Source organism: Orycteropus afer, unplaced genomic scaffold (assembly GCF_000298275.1).
Source record: "Orycteropus afer afer isolate SDZICR_OR568_19922 unplaced genomic scaffold, OryAfe1.0 scaffold00019, whole genome shotgun sequence".
NCBI lineage: Eukaryota > Metazoa > Chordata > Mammalia > Tubulidentata > Orycteropodidae > Orycteropus > Orycteropus afer.
In genome coordinates this window covers 19,276,723-19,298,352 of record NW_006921606.1, presented here as the reverse complement: position 1 = coordinate 19,298,352, position 21,630 = coordinate 19,276,723, and the positions used below count along the sequence as shown (strand labels likewise).

Here is a 21,630-nt window from a genome sequence, read left to right as displayed (position 1 = left end):
ATCTAGTTCTTCTGGTCTCATAGTTGCATAGGCTGGGGATCACATGGTGTACCAGTCGCTAGGACTAATTGTTTCCATGAATCTTTGGTTTTTTTCTTCTTTGCTCTGGATGAGAAGAGAGACCCATTGTTGCATCTAGATGGCTGCTTGCAAGCTTTTAAGATCCCAGTCACTACACACCAAAGTAGGAGATAGAACAATGTTTTGTGTAGTATGTTACGCCAGTTGAGCTTATGTCCCCTGTGACTGTGGTCCTGAGCCCACTGGTTCAACTACTCAGTCCCTCTGGGTAAGCTGTGATCAAGAAGTGACTACAACCTGGTCCCTTGTCAGCTCTACATACACCTGGGAATTCTTAACAGATCATACAAATAAACTTATAGGACCATTGTCTGCCAAACCTATACATACTCTTGGGTACACTCCCTGCTTCATAGACATACCTAATAGTTCAGCCTGTCCACCGATCTATCTACCCCTATACCCATGTTTGCCTTCACTGACAATACAGTACTGTATGTGCAAAAAGGTTCATCTTTGTTCTCTGTATCACATGGGTTTCTTGCAAGAACTCCGCTTACAAGATCCTTTGGGGGTTGCTCTGCTATCCTTGTGAATAAAAAGCCTTTATGATCTAGAGTTGCTATGCACCAAATTTTGATGCCTTTTAAATACCTTGATTCCTGTAGCACTAGAAATGCTTTTCTATTTAAAAAGTCAAATTTAAAATTTTAAAAATAATAAAAAAATACAATAAAAAAGAAGACTTATAGGGGTTATTTTTAGATTGATATTTAAAGATATCTTAGGGCAATTGTGTCAGGGATTCATCCACCCTTCATGACTCCAGAAAGTCTGGAGTCCATGAGAATTTAGAATTCTGTTCTGTGTTTTCCCCATTTTGATCAGAATTTGTCTATGGAGTCTTTGATGAAAACGATCAGTGATGGTAGCGAGACGCCATCCAATTCTTTTTGTTTTAGGCAAAGGAGGCAATTGATCATGGAGGCAGTTAGGTACACATTAAAAATCCTTCTTATATGACTGTCTTTTCTCTGTTGCTCCAGGCAAATAGAGACCCAATTGGTGTGCCTTGGATGGCCACTGACAAGATTTTAAGTCCCCAAGCCCTGCCCTGTGAACTAGGAGGTAGAACAGAAGCACTAAACATGTTATTCGGCCAGATAACTGGGATATCCCATGAAGCCATGACCCTAAACTTCCAAACCAAGAAACCAAATCACATGAGTTTTTGATAATATATAAGCAGACTCAGCAGCTACTCTCTGTCTCTCTTTTTTTGGGGTCCTTGTAAATCTATAACACATCTTTTGCCAGTTCAACTTTTTATAGGTGTATGATTTACTCACAGCAATTATACAATAATCGGCTGTGCAACCCTACCTTTAATCAATGTGATTTTTCCATCACCATTAACTTCCTTTTCCTACCTCCTTCCTTTCCCTGGTAACCACTGATAAACTTTAGTCTCTGTACTTAGCCTTTTCTTGTCTTTTTATATAAGTGAAGTCATATATATCGTTTTGTGATTAGTTTATTTTGCTTAGCATAATGTGTTCAAGATCCTTCCATACTGTAGCATGTATCAAGATTTCATTTCTTCTACTGACTGATTAGTATTCCATTGTATGTATGTACATTTTGTTTATCTGTTCAACTGTTGATGGACGTTTACGTTGTTTCTGTCTTTTGGCTATTGTGAATAGTGCTGCAGTGAACATTGGTATACAGATCTCTGCTCTAAACTCTTGGGTATATACCAAGGAGTGGAATTGTTGGGTCATAATGATAGTTCTATTTTTAGTTTTTTTGAGAGACCACCATACTGTTTCCCACAACAGCTGTACCATTTTGCTGGTGGCACAGTGCCTAAGGCATCTGACTGCTAACCAGAAGGCTGGAGGTTCACATCCACCAGCCACTCCTCAGAAGGAAGACTGGGAAATCTACTTCTGTAGAGATAACGCCTTGGAAACCCAAGGAGGGGTTGCTATGAGTCACAGTCAACTCGATGGCAGTGAGTTACCAGCAATGGATAAGCATTCCAATTTCCATACATTCTCACTAACACTTAGTATTTTCTGTTTTTTTTTTTTTTAATCTTAGCTATCCTAGTGGGAGTGAAATGATGTCTCAGTGTGGTTTTGATTTGTATCTCTCTGACAGCTAATGACACTGATCATGTTTTCGTGTGTTTGGTGGCCATCTGAGTGTCCTCTTTGGTGAAGTGTCTATACAAACCCTTTGCCCATTTTTTGATTGGGTTGTTTGTCTTTTTATGGTGACATTGTCAAAGTTATATATGTATTTTGGTTATATAAGATTCTTGTTGGACATATATATATAGAGAGAGAGTTTTCAAAGACATTCTCCCAGTTAATATAGCTTATCTTTTGACTTTTTTGATAAAGTGTTTTTGATGAACAAGAATTTTGATCTTTAGTTCTTATGAGGTCTCATTCATTTATTTTGTCTTCTGTTATTTGTACTTTTGTTTTTATATTCAGCAATCCATTGTTGAAAGCTAGGCCTAACAGAATTGCCCCTGTTTGTTCTTCTAAGAATTTTATGGTTTTGGTTTGCACATTTAGTATTCCATTATAGGTATGTACATTTTGAATCTTAATCCATTTTGAATTTATATGTGGTATGAAGCATGAATCCTGTTTCATTTTTCTGCATGTGGAAATCCAGTGTTTCCAGCACCATTTATTGAAGAGACTCTTCTTTCTCCATTGAATGAACTTAGTATCCTTGTCAAAAATTAGTTGACCATAGATGTGTAGGAACTGAATTCCATTGATCTGTGTGTTCTGTTGTTATACCAGTACCTGGCTGTTTTGATTACTATTAACTGTATATAGTAAGTTTTAAAGTCAGGAAGTGTGATTCCTTCTACTTGTGGTTCTCTCTTGCCGTTCTGTATAAAGTTGAGGATTAGGTTCTCTATTTTTGTAAAAAAGACTTTTGAATGGGATTGTGTTGAATCTATAGATTGCTTTGGGTAATTTTGACTTAACACTATTAAGTCTTCTGATCCATGATCATAAAACATCTTTCCATTTATTTACATTGTCTTTAATCTCTTTCAGCACTTTTTTTTTTTTTTTTAAATTGTTTTCATTCTTGGTTAGATTTATTCCTGGGTATTTTGTTCTCTTAGATGGTATTGTAAATCAAATTGTTTCCCTAATTTTTCTTTCAGATTTTTCATTGCTAGTGTATAAAACCCAACTGATTTTTGTTTATTGATCTTGTACCCTGCAACTTTGCTAAATTTCTCTATGAGCTCTAGAAGTTTACTTGTGGACTCTGATCAGTTCTTTACTGGAATTGTTTGAAGCCCTTGAAAATAGCTATTTCCATTTTTATTTATATAGCTAATGCTTTTGAATGTGATTACTGGAGGTAGAGACCATTCCACTTATATATTTACACACACACACACGTAACCAGAAGGCTGGCAGTTCACACCCATCAGCCACTCCTCGGAAAGAAGATTGGGCAATCTACTTCTGTAGACATACCACCTTGGAAACCCAAGGAGGGGTTGCTATGAGTCAGAAACGACTCAATGGCAGTGAGTTTGTTTTTTTATATATATACTTTAAAGGAGCTCTGGTGGCGCAGTGCCTGAGGCATTTGACTGCTAAACAGAAGGTTGGCGGTTCAAACCCACCAACCACTTCGTGGAAGGAAGATGGGCAGTCTACTTCTGTAAAGATTTACCACCTTGGAAACCCAGTTGGGGTCACTGTGAATTGGAATCTTCACGCTGGCAGTGGATTTGGTTTTTAGTTTGGTTATATATACTTTAAGTATACCTTTTAGCAAGATGTAACATCATACTACCAGTTTTTGAGTGCCATTCCTGTGCCAGAATGGTGGCAGGCCTTTAATATATACACCAAATTCTGTATAATTAGAAATTTCGTTGACACTTTTTTGCTTCTTGTTTTTTTCTGTCTCTTACAGTTTATTCTCTCCTTCTTCCCATATTTTTCTGCATACTCAGACACAGGCAGGTGTATTGTATCTATCCAGTGTCTTTTGGAATAAGTCAGTGCTTGGGTCTTTTACGTACACTGCTCTTTAACCAAACCTGCTCTGGCTTTCTTTGTGTATGTTCTGTGGTGAGTGAGAGTCCTCTTATGCTTCTCAGAAGTTCCAACATGTGATCTGTTTAGGATAGTGTTTCTGTATTCCTTACCAGTCTAACGGATGGATGTTTTCGCAGAACAGTATATTTATACTGACTGCCTTACGTGGCATAACTTAACTTTACCCATAAAATAAATGTCTAGTTAGCTTACTAGAATGATCTCCTTGATAATTAGTCTCTTTTTTTGTTAACTTCTTGCATGTTAGTTTCAGCCAGAGATAACACTGTTTCTTCACTCCCCTTGTTTTATTAGATTCTACTTCCTTAGTTTACTGCACTGATTCTTTCCTCTTAAATGGAAGTTTACTCTGCCATCAAGTCCCTGTCATCTTGTAGCTTCCGTAAAGTTTGTCCATCGTATCTCACTTTTCTTCACACTTGCAGGGGTTTCCAGGTATAAGGGCTTATTGGACTGTGAAACTGTTTCTAAGAAGGCCACTGCATAAAGTAGTATGTTGCATTGTGTACAGGACTTCTGTTTCCTGCTCTCGACAAGGGCTGGTGGCCTGGGAATCAATTTGGCTTCAGCGGACACAGTTGTCATCTTTGACTCTGATTGGAACCCCCAGAACGACTTGCAGGCACAAGCCCGAGCCCATAGAATTGGTCAGAAGAAGCAGGTTAGTGGGGAGAAGCTTCTGAATATGGCTGAACCCAGGGGAGAATTCAGCCCTTATTATTATTTTCTTTCTATGTTTGTAAAATGCTTTTTTCCTATTTTGCTCTTACTTCCCCAAGAGTAGATTTCTGTTTGTTAAGTAGTAGAGTTTAGAAATGATATTTTTGTGCATTGGATTTTGTTCTTGCTATTTTTAAAAGTGTACCGTAGTAACTTTATGTGAGTTTACCCCAACATAGGTACATGATTGATGAAAAGACTGTACTTTAAAAAAAATCTTAATATGGAGACATATTCAGAATGGTCTGTTTTTGACAGTGTTAGCTCTGAGATACGTTAGAAAAGTACACATTTACTTCCTTCATATGTGAATCTTAAAGTCTCCTCTAGCATTGATTACCTTGCAAGTTTCATACTTGACCAGAGATTCAGTTCTGATGAAACTTTCCTTCAGTGAAGCTGATTATTGTTTAATAAGATTTTTATTATTATAACAAGATTATAATAATAATTCTTTAGAGAGGTTTAATTTCAGAATATAACCTGCTACAAATAGTAAATCATAGTTGCATCCTACTCTTGCCTAGGAGCGCTGGTAGCATAGTGCCTAAGGCACTTGACTGCTAAGCAGAAGGCTGGCGGTTCAAACCCACTAGCCAACTCCTCAGAAAGAAGGTTGGGCAATCTACTTCCATAGTGATACAGCCTCGGCAACGCAAGAAGGGGTTGCTATGAGCGGGTCCGACTCGACGGCACATAACAACAATAACAAGCTCTTGCCTGAATAGATAGCTTACAGTCATTTTTAGCAATAGAGAACACATCTTTTTTTATTTTCCCCTCTGGGTTTTAAGCATAGGAATATTTTTTGAATTATGCATTAGCATAGCAATTTCTTTTTCTGCAGGTAAATATTTACCGCTTGGTTACAAAGGGGACCGTGGAGGAAGAGATCATAGAACGAGCCAAAAAGAAGATGGTATTGGACCATCTGGTAATTCAGCGCATGGATACCACTGGCCGGACAGTCCTGGAAAACAACTCAGGACGGTCCAAGTAAGTGTCAGAAAGATGGAGGTAGGCAATCAAATTGATTTTATATCCACATTTGATGTAATTTATTTTTCTAATAGATTCTCTACAACAGCACATGTTACCCTGGTCATAACCATAAGGAGATGTCATTTTCATTTTATTTTCCCCATTTTCTCTTTTTTTGTGCTTATCAGCCCTCATGCATATGTGCATTCTCTGACTTTCTCACTTTCTCCCCATTCTTCCTTTCTTGCAGCTCTCTGTTGCTTTTTGCTTTTCATTCTACATGTGTTGTGTGACACAGCAGCAGCAGTGGTGGCTGTGTGCTTGCCATTAGGTTTTCCCCTTGGCACAATGATGCTTTTGACTTTTCAGCAATGAGAATCAACTAGATTTAGTTGGCAGCTGTTTTCATATTATTTGTGAAAAATGCTTATATGAGGTTTTCTTTTTTTCCCCCTCTTATTAAAAGACAGAAAGGTATATAGAAGGAGTGAATATGCAGTTGAATTTCAGAAGAGCAACCATTTTTTCCTCCTATAGAACTTAAATTTTGACCAGATTATTTAGTGTTTCACCTGTGGCAGTCCTTTAGCTTGTGTTAAAGGTGAATTCACATTAGCCCTTCCTCAGTAGAATATTTCCATTCACGAAGAGCCTAGATGAGAAAAGTTCGGTTCTTTTGTTTTGTACCAGAGGTGAGGATATTGAAAATTCAAGTGAATGATAACTTTCTAAGTCAGAGGACAAAGAAAATGATGGTTGGAACTCTTTTCATGTTGGGTAGTCTTTCTTGGTTAATCATGTAATTAATGAACCAACAGAAAATAATTGAGTTTGACTTTGTCTTCTGTTAGATTAGGTTGACCACCACAGATTCCCTTCTGGATAGAAAAATGAAGTATTTGAGACATCATTTTTCTTGGGTCAGAATTAATATTTTCACCAGTAATTTGACACCATTATAAATGATAGATATTCTGAAGTAGAACTTCTTAGAGATGATTTGACATTACTGAGATTATACCTACTTTCATATTACTTTTGCAGCTCAAATCCTTTTAATAAAGAAGAATTGACAGCTATTTTGAAATTTGGAGCAGAAGATCTCTTCAAAGAACTTGAAGGGGAAGAGTCAGAGCCTCAGGTAATTAATAATGAGGAAAACATTATTTTTGAGAAGTATTGTCTCTCAGAGCCTTCCTGGAAGTAGATTCTGAGTCTGAGTTAGAGGCATTCATAAAGAAAGGTTATTTACTCGAAGGTCATAATTTTATTTTTCTTATGGAGCATAAAGCTCTTATTTAATGGGAAAGAATGAGAAAAATATTTGAGGGTTTTATTTTGGGTTTCTTTTTTTAAAATTCTACTTTAATGTCTTTACTTGTAATTCCTGAAGTTTTACCTTGTCATTTCTATAAATAACAGTTTAAAACTTTAGAAGTAAAAGATACAGAGCTGAGACTGTTAAATTAAAAGGAGTATCAAAGGAGATTTATTTATACTAAGCATTTTCAGTGAATGCTGATCACTGTTGCCTTTTCACCATCTTTGTGCTACTTTTGACCTCTTAGGAAATGGATATAGATGAAATTTTGCGCTTGGCAGAAACTAGAGAGAATGAAGTATCAACGAGTGCAACAGATGAGCTTCTATCACAGTTTAAGGTACAAAAATCTTAGAGCCTTCATCATTGATTCATAAACTCATAATAATTAATCTCTATGAGTACTTTCTGCTTTTTCCTTTACCTGAATGAATGTATATCCTCATTATCACTCTGAGTTATCAGAATGTTGCGTGTGTAGACTCTCTAGTCCTCCCCATAAAGGTAACTACTGAGTGGTCTCTCCTGCCCAGAGGGCTGAGAATATGCCATTAGTGAAATTAGTGGATGTTTGATTACCTAGTGCCACTCTAACAAGAATATACCACAAATGGAATGGCCTTAACAAACAGAAGTTTATTCTCTTGTAGTTTGGAGGCTTTAAGTCCAAATTCAAAGTGCCAGGCTCTAGGGGCTGGATGAAAGCCCCTCAGCCTTGGGGTCCAGCTCTGCCTCCAGCTTCCAGCCCACTGAAGCTAGAGGCTTTTCTTTACTCAGACAGCTGCTGGCTGCTGAGGCTGCCAAGCCCAAGGTTAAAGTAAAAAAGGCCACAGTCCCGATGTTACCAAACCACACGGCAGGCCATTAATTCAAGTCCACTATAAGTCCCAACGTTGGCAGAACGTGGCAGGTTGATGAACAACAAGGCTACATGCAGGGTTTAAGGTGCTGTAAGCTAGAGACTATCCCCAAGGCTTCTTCTTATATACAGGAAGCAAACCACATCCCAAAGGCAGCTACTCAGCTGCTTATGGTAGATCCCACCATGGAGTCGATTGCCAGTCTCATTATGGGTTATATCTACCACTAGCTGCCAAGCCACTCAACCAGGCCCAGCCAAGTTGACATACAAACTGAATTATCACAGTGGAGAAACAATAATGTGGAGCTTTGGGATGGGATGGGTAGGAGATGACAATAGAATTAGTAGATGCCAAAGAGAGGTCAGAGGTATAAGAACAGAAGGTGACAGTTTGGAGACTCTTTGTGACTTGTTGGATTTTTGGGGGGAGGGAAATGGAAGGGTAGTCAACATTTTCTGATGTAACAGAAAATTAAATGGAATCAGGGCAGAATTGAGAAGAGTATTGTTGTTGTTGTTGTTATGTGCCGTCGAGTCGGCCCCGACTCATAGCGACCCCTCCTTGGGTTTCCGAGGCAGTATCACTGCGGAAGTAGGATTGCCCAACCTTCCTTCCGAGGAGTGGCTGGTGGGTTTGAACCGCCAGCCGTCTGGTTAGCAGGCAAGTGTCTTAGCCAATATGAGAAGAGTATAGGGAAAATAAATTATGGGAATAGATGGGTCAAGCAGAACAAGGTTTTAGAAAGATGTTACCGTGTTTCTAGGTTGGGAAAGAACTTGAAAATAGGGAGATATTTTAAGGTTCCAAGGAAAGAAGGAAAATTTGATGATGCATTGTCCCAGAGGAGACTAAAAGAGACACTGTCCAAGCATAGATGGAGGAGTAGGCTTTGAAAGGAAAAGGAAACAACATGAGAAGAGGAGAGAGAAGATAAGGGAGTTATAGTTACTTACTAGCAAAGTGATTGAGTGCTTGCTGTGAAGAGGAAAAGGTTTGGGGCTACCGTGCATGGGGGCAGGAGTTGCGGGAAGAACTTGATATAGAGTCAGTAGAGCCAGTTAGCAGGGTCATGTGGCTTTCTCCAGCAGTGTTTGACATCAAGGAAATCTGATCAGTTGGCAGTCCCAAAGTGAGAGATTGGTTTGGAGAAAGTCCAGACTTGGACTTTGGAAAGTCAGAGTCAAGGGATTTCAAGATTCAAGTGAGGACATTGTTGAAAAGCTTGACTGTGGGTTGGTTCCATGCAGGGCAGAGAAGCAAGACAGACTTGGAAGTTACAATGATGGTCAAGTGTAGTGATGACCCTATTAGGATTGAGGGAGAATGGGTTAAGTGTTTGGAAGGAAGTAGTATGGGGTGATGAGGGCCAATATTAACCATATATGTCTAAATGGAAGGACAAAGAAGGAGTTGGGTGGATCAGAGAGCTCTAGGATCAGTGTTAATATGTGTGAGTATACAGAGGGTAGAGTAGAGAAGGTCAAAAGTGAATTAGTACTGTTTGAATTGGATGGATTCCTCTTCTATGACTACTGCATTATATTTTCTTGGTTAGGATGTTCTATGTTAATTTAGGTAGAAACATTTTAGATATTATAGGTTAATCAGAAGTGGTCAGCACAATACTGGTTACCCTTGCCTTTCAAAAGCCCTTTTGGCCATTATGTTTTAGCACCTGGTGGAGTGATTTGATTATCCGTGCCAGTCTGTTTATCCTAGAGGCTACGTGTGGAATGTTAGAACTAAATCATCTTTATTTTGCCTGATAATCCTTTTGTTTTTGTTTTTAACCTTAATTTAACATGTTGGAAATACAACAAACATATTTTGAGATAATTCAAGGTTAAGATTTTCATAAGTGATAATAGTAACCAATAATAAAATAACTCTGTGTTCCAAGCACTGTTTTCAGTGCTTTACATATATCAACTCCTTTATTCCTTACAATGGTATGATGTAGTAGATGATACTACGTTCATTTACAGATAAGGAAACTGAGGCACAGAGAAGTTAAGTAAATTTCCTGAGATCACACATAAGTGCTAGAGCTGCAGCTATATCCTAGGCAGGCGATCTGGCCTCCAGAGTCTAGCCTTTAAACACTACACTGCCTTTGGAAAAGTTAAATTCCAAGATATATGTACTATCAGCATATTTCCATATTGATACCAATTTATATCATTCTCATTTGGCTGTTTTAAAAGACAGATCGAAAGTAATTATAAACTGCATAATTTGAGAGATTGGTCAGATGATTCTTTTTATAAAACAGAAAAATGTTAAATTTTTAAGCTCAGAAATTTACAGCTCTCTTTTGTCTTGGTATTTAAAATATCTAATTATGAACATCTTTCTTTGTTGAAAGTTAGCAAGTTATATCTTGACTTCACTGTCAGCTCCAAATGATGGTGAGGAATGAAACCTCTAAGGTCTTTTATCATTCATCATAATATAAAGGCTAGGAGGGAAGGTATAGAAAACAATGTGGAGACCAGTTTGGGGCCTGCCTACCACTTCCTAGAGGTGGTTCAGGGCTAGTTTATGTTACTTTATAGCCATAATCTTGGTTTTTAAATGCATCCATGGTGATGGTTTCCTTTTTGGGTTATATTTGGTTTTGTACAAATCTTTATCAGATATCAAATAATATTTGATGTGACATACTATTCTTCCAGTTTATAATTTATAGAAATATTCATTATGGCTTGGCATTAGGTATTCAGTATTTTAATAATCTAAATCTAAAATTTCCAGATAGTATCATTTTATTGGAAAATACATATGATGTACCAAGAAGACTTTGGAGACAATTTATATCTTTGTTCTGTTTCCCTACTTTTCATAAAATCTCTGATGAACTTGAAGATTTGGCAAGTTGATTTTGGGGGCATATAGGAGAGATTAGTAGAAAATTGATTTATCTGCTTATGTTTTATCACAGAAGTCCTGTTATTCAGAACATCTTAATATTCATATTTAGATAAAGACCACTAGATAGGTTGAGTTTTTGTTGAAGGTCGTTTGAGAAATGGGGAAATGTCACTGAGAAAATGGGATATCCATTGTTTTAAGGTTGCCAACTTTGCAACAATGGAAGATGAGGAAGAGCTGGAAGAGCGTCCTCACAAGGACTGGGATGAAATAATTCCAGAAGAGCAAAGGAAAAAAGTAGAGGAGGAAGAGCGGCAGAAGGAGCTGGAAGAAATTTATATGCTGCCTCGAATTCGGAGTTCCACTAAAAAGGTGATCAAGGGAGATGAAAAATATGAAAATAGTTCTTATGCTGTAAAAGTTACTGAAGTGTCTAATCATTTTGGGAAGAGGGTTGGCTCTAGGACGGAGTTATTCCAAAGGTCACCTAGCAGAGGAGAATGGAAAAATGCACAGGGTTCATGAGCACATATGTGAGACATGTGGTCTTTGCAAATTGGCTCTTTTAGAAATGATTGAACTTGTTCTGGAACTTGAACTTGACAGCCATTTGTATTTTGCCTTTTAAATTAGAACCAGGGATCCTAATGTTTTGGTCCTAATTGGCACAGCTATCTACTTTTAGAGAGTCAACCTTTTTTTTTTTTCTTTACATGTTCCTAGCACTTGGTATAAATAGTTACTTAAGAAAAGATTACATAACAACTATAAATAATTGATAAACACAGGTTTCACAGCTTACAGAACACCATTACATGCACTAATTTGACTTTTGCAACAACTTTGAAAAGTCGAGCAAGTTTTATTACCCACTTTGCTGGAGATAACAGACTCATGTTTGCCCAAGATCATAGTAAATCAGTTATTAGTTAACACTACCAAACGTTAATCGAAATGCTTTTACATTTATTGATTTATTTAATCCTTGTGAAAAACCCATGTTGCAGGTGTTATTATCCCCATTTACAAGTGAGAAAGCTAAGGCACAAGGAGCCTTTCTAAGTTGCCCAAGGAATAAACATGAATCTAGAATCTGAATATTTTTATTCTAGCTTACTTTTTCATTATATTATGTCTGAAACAGACATGTACTGCAAAGAGATTTTCCTTCATTACAGGACATCTACCTTTTTTATTTGTTAAAGGAAAATTGACATAATGTGATACAATGGTAAGTTCTAAGTATCTGAGATGGGCTGTTTTGTGTCCCTAGGCTTTTGGCCCTGGCTCTTGCTACAGTGTGATTTTTCCTAATTCTTTTTTAGGCTCAGACAAATGACAGTGACTCTGATACTGAGTCTAAGAGGCAGGCCCAGAGATCCTCTGCCTCTGAAAGTGAGACAGATGACTCCGATGATGACAAGAAGCCAAAGCGCAGAGGTCGCCCCCGAAGTGTGCGAAAGGACCTTGTGGAGGGATTTACTGATGCGGAGATCCGAAGGTTGGTGGAGACTGTGCTCTCAACTGAACTTATTTGGAAGGTCGTGCTGTGAGGCTTAGGTTGATTGGATCCTTGACATTTATGACAGTGTAGACAGAGGCTAAAATCTGCAGAAAATGTAAGAGAAGCTAAATGTTCCCTCAAATCTCCTGGGTGAGTGTTTCTTCTCCAAGGTTTTCCTCAGTTCAGATCTCTCTTGCCTTTCAGTCGTCTTTTTTCACCCTTATTCCCTGGTTAGGAGCTCTGGTGGAATAGTGCCTAAGGCATTTGACTGCTGACTAGAAGGCTGGCAGTTCAATCCCATCAGCCACTCCTCAGAAGGGGTCTCTGTGAGTCAGATCTGACTCAATGGCAGTATTTTTTTATTTTATTTTAATTATTCCCTGGTTATTCAGATCAACTTCATAAAGAAAGGTCAGCCAAGGGAAAAGAACCAGTTGGAGAATACAGGTAGTTCGCAGCTAACAATGTGTTTGAGTATGCTAGACACAGTTAAGACTGTTTGATACGTCTTATCATTGGTAATATTTACTACATACAGTGTTGTAATACCTAATTTGCTGATGTTACCATTCTCAGATGTTTACTTGCAGATGTTCAATTTTACGATTTACTATTCAAAACACTGCTGTATAGCAAGTTAGTGCCTGGTCTACAATGAAGTCAGTGTCAGTGTTGGGAGTTGTATCAGAAAGTTGGACAATGTTCAGTTCTTAACAACATAGGACAATTGAGTTACACATGCACCTGATTTCATTGTTATGACTGATACCAGCTTCGTTGTAGACCAGGCCTGTAAGGTGGTCTTACTCAGAAGTTTCATACCATAAGAAGTATCAGTTGTTAATTTGAAGCCCACTTGTTTAAATTTCTCTAACTGGAACACTTGCACTGCTTATATCTCCAGCAATATGTCTAGCAAAAGAAGTCATGCCACTGAAAGTTCTAATCCTAAAAAGGTGAGAAAGGCTCTAGACATGGATATAAAAATGAGGATCATTAGGGTCTATAATAAGGAAAAAAAGTCAGTGAAATAATAAATGAGGAAGGACTGTCTTATTTGACCTTTCTGACAGTCATTAAGGATAAGAATAAGATTTTGGAGGCAGGTAAAGGAATGATTGACATAAAATTGAGACAGTTTTAACAAAGAGGAGGCAAGGGCCAATCTACAAAATGGAGAAGCTGTTGATGATATGGAAAGAAGACCAAATCTGGAAGAGGATTCCTAGTAGCATGCAGCCTTTTTGAAAACCTGAAGGAACAGCAAGGAGAAGCCTACTGCAAGTACTTTATTGCCAGTAAGGGCTGATTCTCATCACTTCATAACTAATGCAGCAGGAAGTACCAATGTTGAAGCTGCTGAAAAATTCAAAGATGAGTGAGCAGTGAGATGTTACTGCAAAATATATGCAGAAAAGAAAGAAGATGACCATACAGACAACTCTCAATAATTTTCTGAATAGAAACACCATTCCCATTCCCAGGTATAATCCAGATGATCTAGAACCTTGCACAATGGAATCATTAGTACTGCTGACAAAATACCAGCATCATAAAACATTTTTTTATTGTCAGAGTAAGTTTTTATGATTTGTGTTTATTTTTATGTATGTATGTATGAAAATTTGCAGGAAGCCATCAAAAGAAGATGGAAGAAATACACAGTCACTATACCAAAAAGAATTGATCATTGTTCAACTATTTCAGGAGTTAGCATAGAATCAGAACCAATGGTATTGAAGGAAGAAGTCCAAGCTGTATTGAAGAAATTGGCAAAAAAAAAAGGCTCTGGGAATTGGCAGAATACTCACTGAGATATTTCAACAAACAGATGGAGCACTTGAGGTGCTTGATCGTTTATGCCAAGAAATTTGGAAGATAGCTACCTGACCAACTGACTGGAAGAGATTGATATTTGTGCCCATTCTAAAGAAAGGTGATGCAACAGAATTTGGAAATTATGAAACAATATCATTAATATCAAACACAAGTAAAATTTTCAAAAATGGTTGCAACAGTATATTGACAGGGAACTTTAAGAAATGCAAGCTGGATTCAGAATAGGACATGTAATGAGGGCTATTATTGCTATTGTCAGATGGATCTTGGCTGAAAGCAAAGAATACCAGAAAAAATGTTTACTTGTATTTTATTGACTATGCACAGACATTTGACTTTGTGGATCATAACATTATGGATAATTTGTTAATGAATGGTATTTCAGAACACTTAATTGTGCTCATGAGGAACCTGTACAGTAGACAAAGAGGCTGACATTAGAATAGAACAAGGGGATACTGCATTTAAAATCAGAAAGGGTGTGCGTCAGGGTTGTATACTTTCACCATACTTATTTCACCATACTTACCAGTCTGTATGCTGAGAAAAGAAGCTCTGGTAGCATGGTGCCTAAGGCACTTGACTGCTAACCAGAAGGCTGGTAATTCAAACCTACCAGCCACTCCTCAGACGGAAGGTTGGGCAATTTACTTTCGCAGTGATACTGCCTCGGAAACCCAAGGAGGGGTCGCTATGAGTCAGGTCCGACTCAACGGCATGTAACAACAACATGCTGAGAAAATAATCTGGGAAGCTGGGCTATATGAAGAACACAGCATCAGGATTGGAGGAAGACTCACTAACAATCTGCTATATGCAGATGAAAACAACCTTGTTGCTGAAAGTGAGGATGACTTCAGCACTTACTGACAAAGATCAAGGACTATAGTCTTCAGTATGCATTATACCTCAATTTAAAAGAAAAATCCTGACAACAGACCAATAAGCAGCATCACAATAAATGGAGAGAAGATTTGAAGTTGTCAGGGATTTCATTTTACCTGCATTCACAACCAACACCCAAGGAAGCAGCAGTCAAGAAATCTGACAGTGTATTGCCCTGGGCAGATCTGTTGCAAAAGACCTCCTTAAAACATTAAGAAGCAAAGATGTCACTTTGAAATCTTAAGGTGCCCCTGACCCAAGCCATTGTATTTTCAGTTGCCCCATATGCATGTGAAAGCTGGACAAGGAACAAGAAAGGCTGAGGAAGAGTTGATGCTTTTGAATTGTGGTGTTGGTGAAGACTACTGTTGTTGGTGTGTGGTACGCACCCCTCTGACTCTTAAAAATAGGAATCTAAAATTGTTGTTTCCAAACCATTTTTCTCTAGTTCATTGTTGTTTTTTCGAAAGTCTGAAGAAACTAGATGTTTGAAAATAGCTCATTTTATGCCCATTCAATATTGTAATTCTGTCAGATAATCCTTTTAGGTTAATATATTTGACACCTTGAGGTGTTTATTTCCCTTTAAATGTTATACCTATTCCTTTGTTTTTTCTGTGGAGAGATGTAAATATATGCAAATATTGAGAGACTAGAATATGACTCTGGTAGCTAACCAGAAGGCTGGCGGTTCAAACCCACCAGCCATTCCTCAGAAGGAAGGTTGGGCAATCTACTTCCGTAGTGATACTACCTCTGAAACCAAAGGAGGGATTGCTGTGAGTCGGATCTGACTCAACAGCACAAAACAACAACAGAATATGACCCACCAATCCGATAATTATCACTTATGTTTTTTCTTGTATATCCTACCTCCTCTTTCTTCAGCCCCCCAGTATTGTTTTGAGAATTATATGTATTCTGCTGTTGTTGGATGTAGTGTTTATAGATGTTTGTTAGGTTTAGTTGTTGTAATGTTGTTCAAGTCCTATTTCATCATTCATGTTCTGTCCAACTGTCCTATTCATTATTGAAAGTGGAGTGTTGAAGTCTCCAACTATGATTGTTGAGTTGTCTGTTTCTTCCTTCAGTTATATCAGTTTTTGCTGTATATATTTTGGTGCTCTTTTACATACATATATTTAATCATTATGTCTTCCTACTTGATTGAACATTTTATCATTATAAAATACCCTTTTTCTCTTGTAACAATTTTTGTCTTTAAATTTATTTTGTTTGATGTTTGTGTAGCCACTCTGGCTGTCTTTTAGGTGCCATATGTATGATATCTTTTTGAATCCTTTTTTCTCAACTTATTTGTGTCTTTGAATCTAACTTGTATCTCCCGTAGGCAGCATATAATTGGGCCCTGTTTTTTTTTTTAATGCATTCTGCTCATCTCTTTTGATTGGACTTTTATATTTATATTTAATGTATATATTGATAAGACAAGATTTACATCTGCATTCTGCTATTTGTTTTCTACATGCCTTAATTCTTTGTTTCTTTATTTCGCTATTACTGCCTTTTTTGTGTTAAATAAATGTTTTCTAGTATTCATTTTAATTCCTGTGTTGTTTCTTTTACTATATTTTTAATTATTTTCTTATTGGATGCGCTGATACTGCAATAACATTTTAACTTAAAACAGTGTAATTTGCATTAATACCAAGATAATTTCAGTGTTAACACAAAATCTTTGCTCCAGTATAGCCCTGTTCCCCCACTTTCTTTTGTACTGTTATCGTCATACAAATTACATCTTTACCCATCAACACAGGTTTAGAATTATTGTTTTGTGCAATTGCCTTTTAAATCAAATCTGAGAAGAAAAGAGTTACAAACAAAAATACGTTTATACTGTCTTTGTGTTTACTTATGCAGTTATCTTTAATGGTGCTTTTTATTTCTTCATGTGTACTTGAGTTACCATCAACTGTCCTTTCATTTCTGCTGTAATGACTCTTCATATTTCTTTTGGTTAGATTGCCATCAATTGGCATCAACTCAGTGGCCACTAACCACAACAACATACTAACAGTGAATTATCTCTGTTTCTCTTATCTGGGAATCTCTTAATTTTGCTTTAGTTTTTGAATAAAAGTTTTGCTGAATATAGAATCCTTGATTGTTGATCTTTTTCTTTTTGTATCTAGAATATGCCATCTTATTGCCTTCTAGTTTCTTAGGTTTCTGGTGAGAAATCAGCTATTGATATTATCGAGAATGTCGTTTATGTGAAGTGTTACTTTTTTCTTGTTGCTCTTTGTCTTTGGGTTGTGAATAGATGTTGCTTTCTTTGCCTTTATCCTACTTATTATGAGTTCTTTATTGAGCTGCTTCTATGTGAAGATTAATTTTTTCATAAGTTTAATCTATTCATGTTTTCTATTTGGTGAGATATTAAATCTCATACTTAGTTTTAATTCTTTAGACATGAATTTCTTTAGTTCTTTAGACATAATAGCGGATTTGTCTAATTAGTCCAACTTCTGGGTTTCCTCAGGGATAGGTGACTGATTTTATTCCTTGTGTATGGGCCATGCATTCTTGTTTTTTTGTGTCTCATTTTTTGTTGAACAATAGATATTTTAAAGAATTAAAAAAAAAAAAAACTAAACTAAACTCATTGCTGTTGAGTCATTTCTGACTCATTGCAACCCCTCCTTGGGTTTCTGAGGCAGTATCTCTACGGAAGTGGATTGCTGAAACTTCCTTCCAAGGAGTGGCCAATGGGTTTGAACCACCAGCCTTCTATAATCTGGCAGCTCTGGTATTAAAGTTTCCCTCTTCTTCCTCCACTGCTTAGGCTGAGTTTGTTGTGTTTGATGGCTGTTGTTATTATTGCTGTGTGTTTGTTCAGTGACTTTTCTGGACTAATTTTGTAAAGTCTGTATTTTTTTGTCCTGTCATTTGAAGTCTTTGTTCAGTTAGCTTACTGGTCATCTAATGATTTGGTAGAGATTTACTTAAATGCTTGGAACCAGTAATCCTACCCACCTTTGCTCAGGGACTGTGTGTGAATGTCAGGATATTTTTCAATGCTTTGGGCAGGCAGTTTACAACTCTGCCTTAGCCTTCAGTTCTGCTTCTGCAGAGCCTCAAGGTCACTCAGAGGTGAGCGATTAGGACCTTCTCAGGTCTTCTCCAGGCATGTGCACAGGCCTGCATATGTATTGCCTTCTAGATTACCAGGAATATGTCAGAGCTTTCCAAAGTTTCTTATAGATGCCTTATTCCTTAGTTTTTCATTTTTGGGTCAGCCTAGTGTTAGCTCCTAGTGGGAGCTCTGGTAGCATAGTGGCTAAGACACTTGACTGCTAACCAGAAGGCTGGAGGTTCAAACCCACCAGCCACTCCTCAGAAGGAAGATGGAGCAATCTACTTCCGTAGTGATACTGCTTCGGAAACCCAAAGAGGGGTTGCTATGAGTCGGGTCCAACTCGACGGCACATAACAACAACAACAAGTGTTGGCTCACATTGGAAACCTGCCTTAGGCAGCCGTGATGTTAAACATTTGCTGCTGATTAGTTTTCATGATTGAACTGTGGATAGGGAATGTGGATAAAGCTATTGACACAAAAAAAGGTGCTGAGTCAAGCCCTGAGAATGGAGCTTTTCAGTGAGCTGCTGCAAAGAGCCAAAGAGTCACAGTTCTCCGGAGGTGGGACCTTTAGGAAATTCTGAACTTGTTTTGTCCCTTCCAGTGGCTGCTACACTGAGCTTTGGTGGCATAGCACATAGTTGTTAACCAAATTGTTAGTGATTTGAACACATTAGCCCCTCTGCAGGAAAAAGATGTGGCAAACTGCTTCTGTAAAGATTTATAGCCTTGGAAAACCCTAAGGGGCAATTCTACTCTGTCCTAAAGAGTCATTATGAGTCTGAATAAACTCCACCACAGTGGGTTTGGTTTGGTTTTTGGTAGTTGTAAGTATTTTGGTTTTCAGGGCTGTCACTGAGCTGGGGAGAAAAGATGGGAATAGGGCAAGTTAAAATTCCTGAAAGCTTGCTATTCTTATTTGGATTGAACCTTTTTTTTTTTTTTTTTAAATAAGTGTTTCTTGGAATGCTACAAGCCTTTGGTTGATTTTCAGAATTTGACAAAGTTGATTTTGATGATGTTTGTCATTGTTCTTGTGGCTTGCATTGAAGAACAGAATTTTGGAGATCTGTTTGCTTCCATTGGGGAAGTGCTTCTCCTCAGTATTGTTTTGAAGCAAACATCATACATAAGGGTTTTTTTTTTTCCTTTTTATTGTGATTTGGGTGAAAATTGACAGAGCAAATACACTTTCCATACAGCAATTCACATACACTTTGTCTCATAACATTGACCACAATTCACCACAATGCAGCATCTCCCCTCCCACTTCCTGCCGACAGATACCTCTTCCCTGTGTCCATCCATACATAAGATTTTAGACATAAACTATTTCAGTATATATCATAAGGAGAAATGTAGAGTTGAGGGATAATCCTGAGGTTCATTTTCATTTTAAGCACTTTCCTAATTCTTGTGTCCTTGCTGTTACTTTAATATTGTTTCTCAGCTATGTCATATTCAGTGCTATTTCCTTCAGTCTCCATGTATTCTATTTTAATTTTTGTCTTTAGTATCTCTGCTTACACTGTTACCTAACTAGATTACTGTAGTAATTTGGCCTCATACAGTGATGATCCTGATGTATTGTAGCATCCTGCTTAGTGAAAGTGCTAGTGATTAAGTTGTAGGGTTGGGGAGAAGATAACATGTAGGTTGGTTTTATCAGCATGGTTTAGGGTAGAGATTTGTGGAAGTCTACATTGAATTTTTGGTTGGAGATAAAGTTGAGTGGGATGAATCATTGGAATTTCTAAAATTAGTTTTACCTAAGAATTTATAAGTCTCATGTTTATTTCACTTTGCTTAATTCCCAGAAGGATTTGAAGCCATCAGTAAAAATCTTACAGCTGTATTATTGAACAGAAAATAATGAAAAATATTGTCGAATAGAACTAAAACTAACAGTGGATTGAATAATCTATTTAACTGTCAGAATTTTATCACAAGAGGATTATGGTGATTGAGTCATCTATTACATATTAAATTCCATACACTTGTACTTTCTAAGAAGGGTAATATTATAGTTAGGGCACAGTTCTCTATTATGTCCCTAAGGAGTTTCATGGGGTATTAGTCACGGAGGATAAAGTTGACCTTTAATTTGAGTAGATTTTTAGTGCTTATTATTTTAAATGGACTCGTTTCAAGGATGTTTAATACTCATTTAGTGGCAGTTGATGGGATTGGGCTAATCTGCTTTGACAATTCTACTCATGTATCATTGCAAGATAATTGGCATTTACATAACTAAAGTCTCTCTGTTTTTTTAATGTAGTATTTTTATTGTATTCTTAGGTTCATCAAGGCTTATAAGAAGTTTGGTCTCCCTCTTGAACGGTAAGCTCAGTAATATTTTCTCATCAGTCTCTTTTTCAGTTTTATTATGTAGTAGATCCTTTCTAAAAATATTTTCCGTTTAGTACTAATGCTGGGATTTTTTTTTTTTTAATGGAAATTTTTTTGAAAATACATTTAAAATTGGGTGCATATTTTGTGCATGTCACTCTGCTAGGCTTTGGGGAAAGGTGACAAGATGGTACTACAGATCATCTCCACAGAGATTTTTACTTTAGTGAGGAAGATAAAGCAAATACACGCAGTATTGTGGTACAAAGAAATAATTGCCAGAAGTAATGTTCAGATACCTCCTGTTGAGAAGAATGTGTGTAATTGTTATTTGTGATGTAGTTCTTAGATTTAGTAATGCCAAAGGTAAAAGACTCTTTGTGATTTTGTAATCTTCTCCTACTTATTAGGGCTGTCATCAGGATTAAAGGCAAAGAGCTTATAATGTCTTCCCAACAGTAACTTCTGAAAGGATTAGCTATTATATTTATAATCATTCAGATAATGAATTCAGAAGTTTAATTTTAATAGAACTCTTAACTAGTTTGGTATTTTGCTTTGTACAGAGTCAACAATTCCACATCTAAATATTAGTACTGATTTAAAGAAAATATCAGGCTCCCTTCTTCTACTGCTGATAAACTTCTATAGTCAGTGAAAATTCTAGGCTTGTATGTTTTGCCCTTTCCATGTGCAGAGGAAAAGGTAATGTGTAACAGAAAGCCACATAGAAACCAAGAAAGTGAAGTGCATCTCTCTGGGACTGGTGCTGACTACCTGGGAGTAGAATGCTCGTCTTTGAGCAAGCTATAGTAAAAATTCACAGGGTATAGAAAAGTAGGCTTGGCACCTTTTATTTTTTTTTAAATTGTGATTTGGGTGAAGACTTACAGAGCAGATTCGCTTTCCATACAGCAGTTCACGTACACTTTGTCTCATGACATTGACCACAGTTTACCACAATACAACAGCTCCCCTCCCACTTCCTCCCCATAGTTACCTCTTCCCAGTGTCCATCCCTCCATATACTCCTGCCCCCTGTGCATAAGC

General features: G+C 37.3%; 1 protein-coding gene across 1 annotated transcript in view; it reads left to right on the top strand.

The window, feature by feature from the left end:
- The window catches only part of CHD2 (chromodomain helicase DNA binding protein 2), a 215,195-nt gene that overhangs the window by 118,741 nt on the left and 74,824 nt on the right, over window positions 1-21,630 (top strand). The window contains exons 20-26 of the mRNA XM_042783579.1: window positions 4,654-4,803; window positions 5,710-5,858; window positions 6,888-6,984; window positions 7,412-7,504; window positions 11,100-11,270; window positions 12,224-12,399; window positions 20,530-20,571. Of these exons, the coding sequence (XP_042639513.1) occupies window positions 4,654-4,803; window positions 5,710-5,858; window positions 6,888-6,984; window positions 7,412-7,504; window positions 11,100-11,270; window positions 12,224-12,399; window positions 20,530-20,571 (878 nt within the window). The remainder of the gene's footprint in view (window positions 1-4,653; window positions 4,804-5,709; window positions 5,859-6,887; window positions 6,985-7,411; window positions 7,505-11,099; window positions 11,271-12,223; window positions 12,400-20,529; window positions 20,572-21,630) is intronic.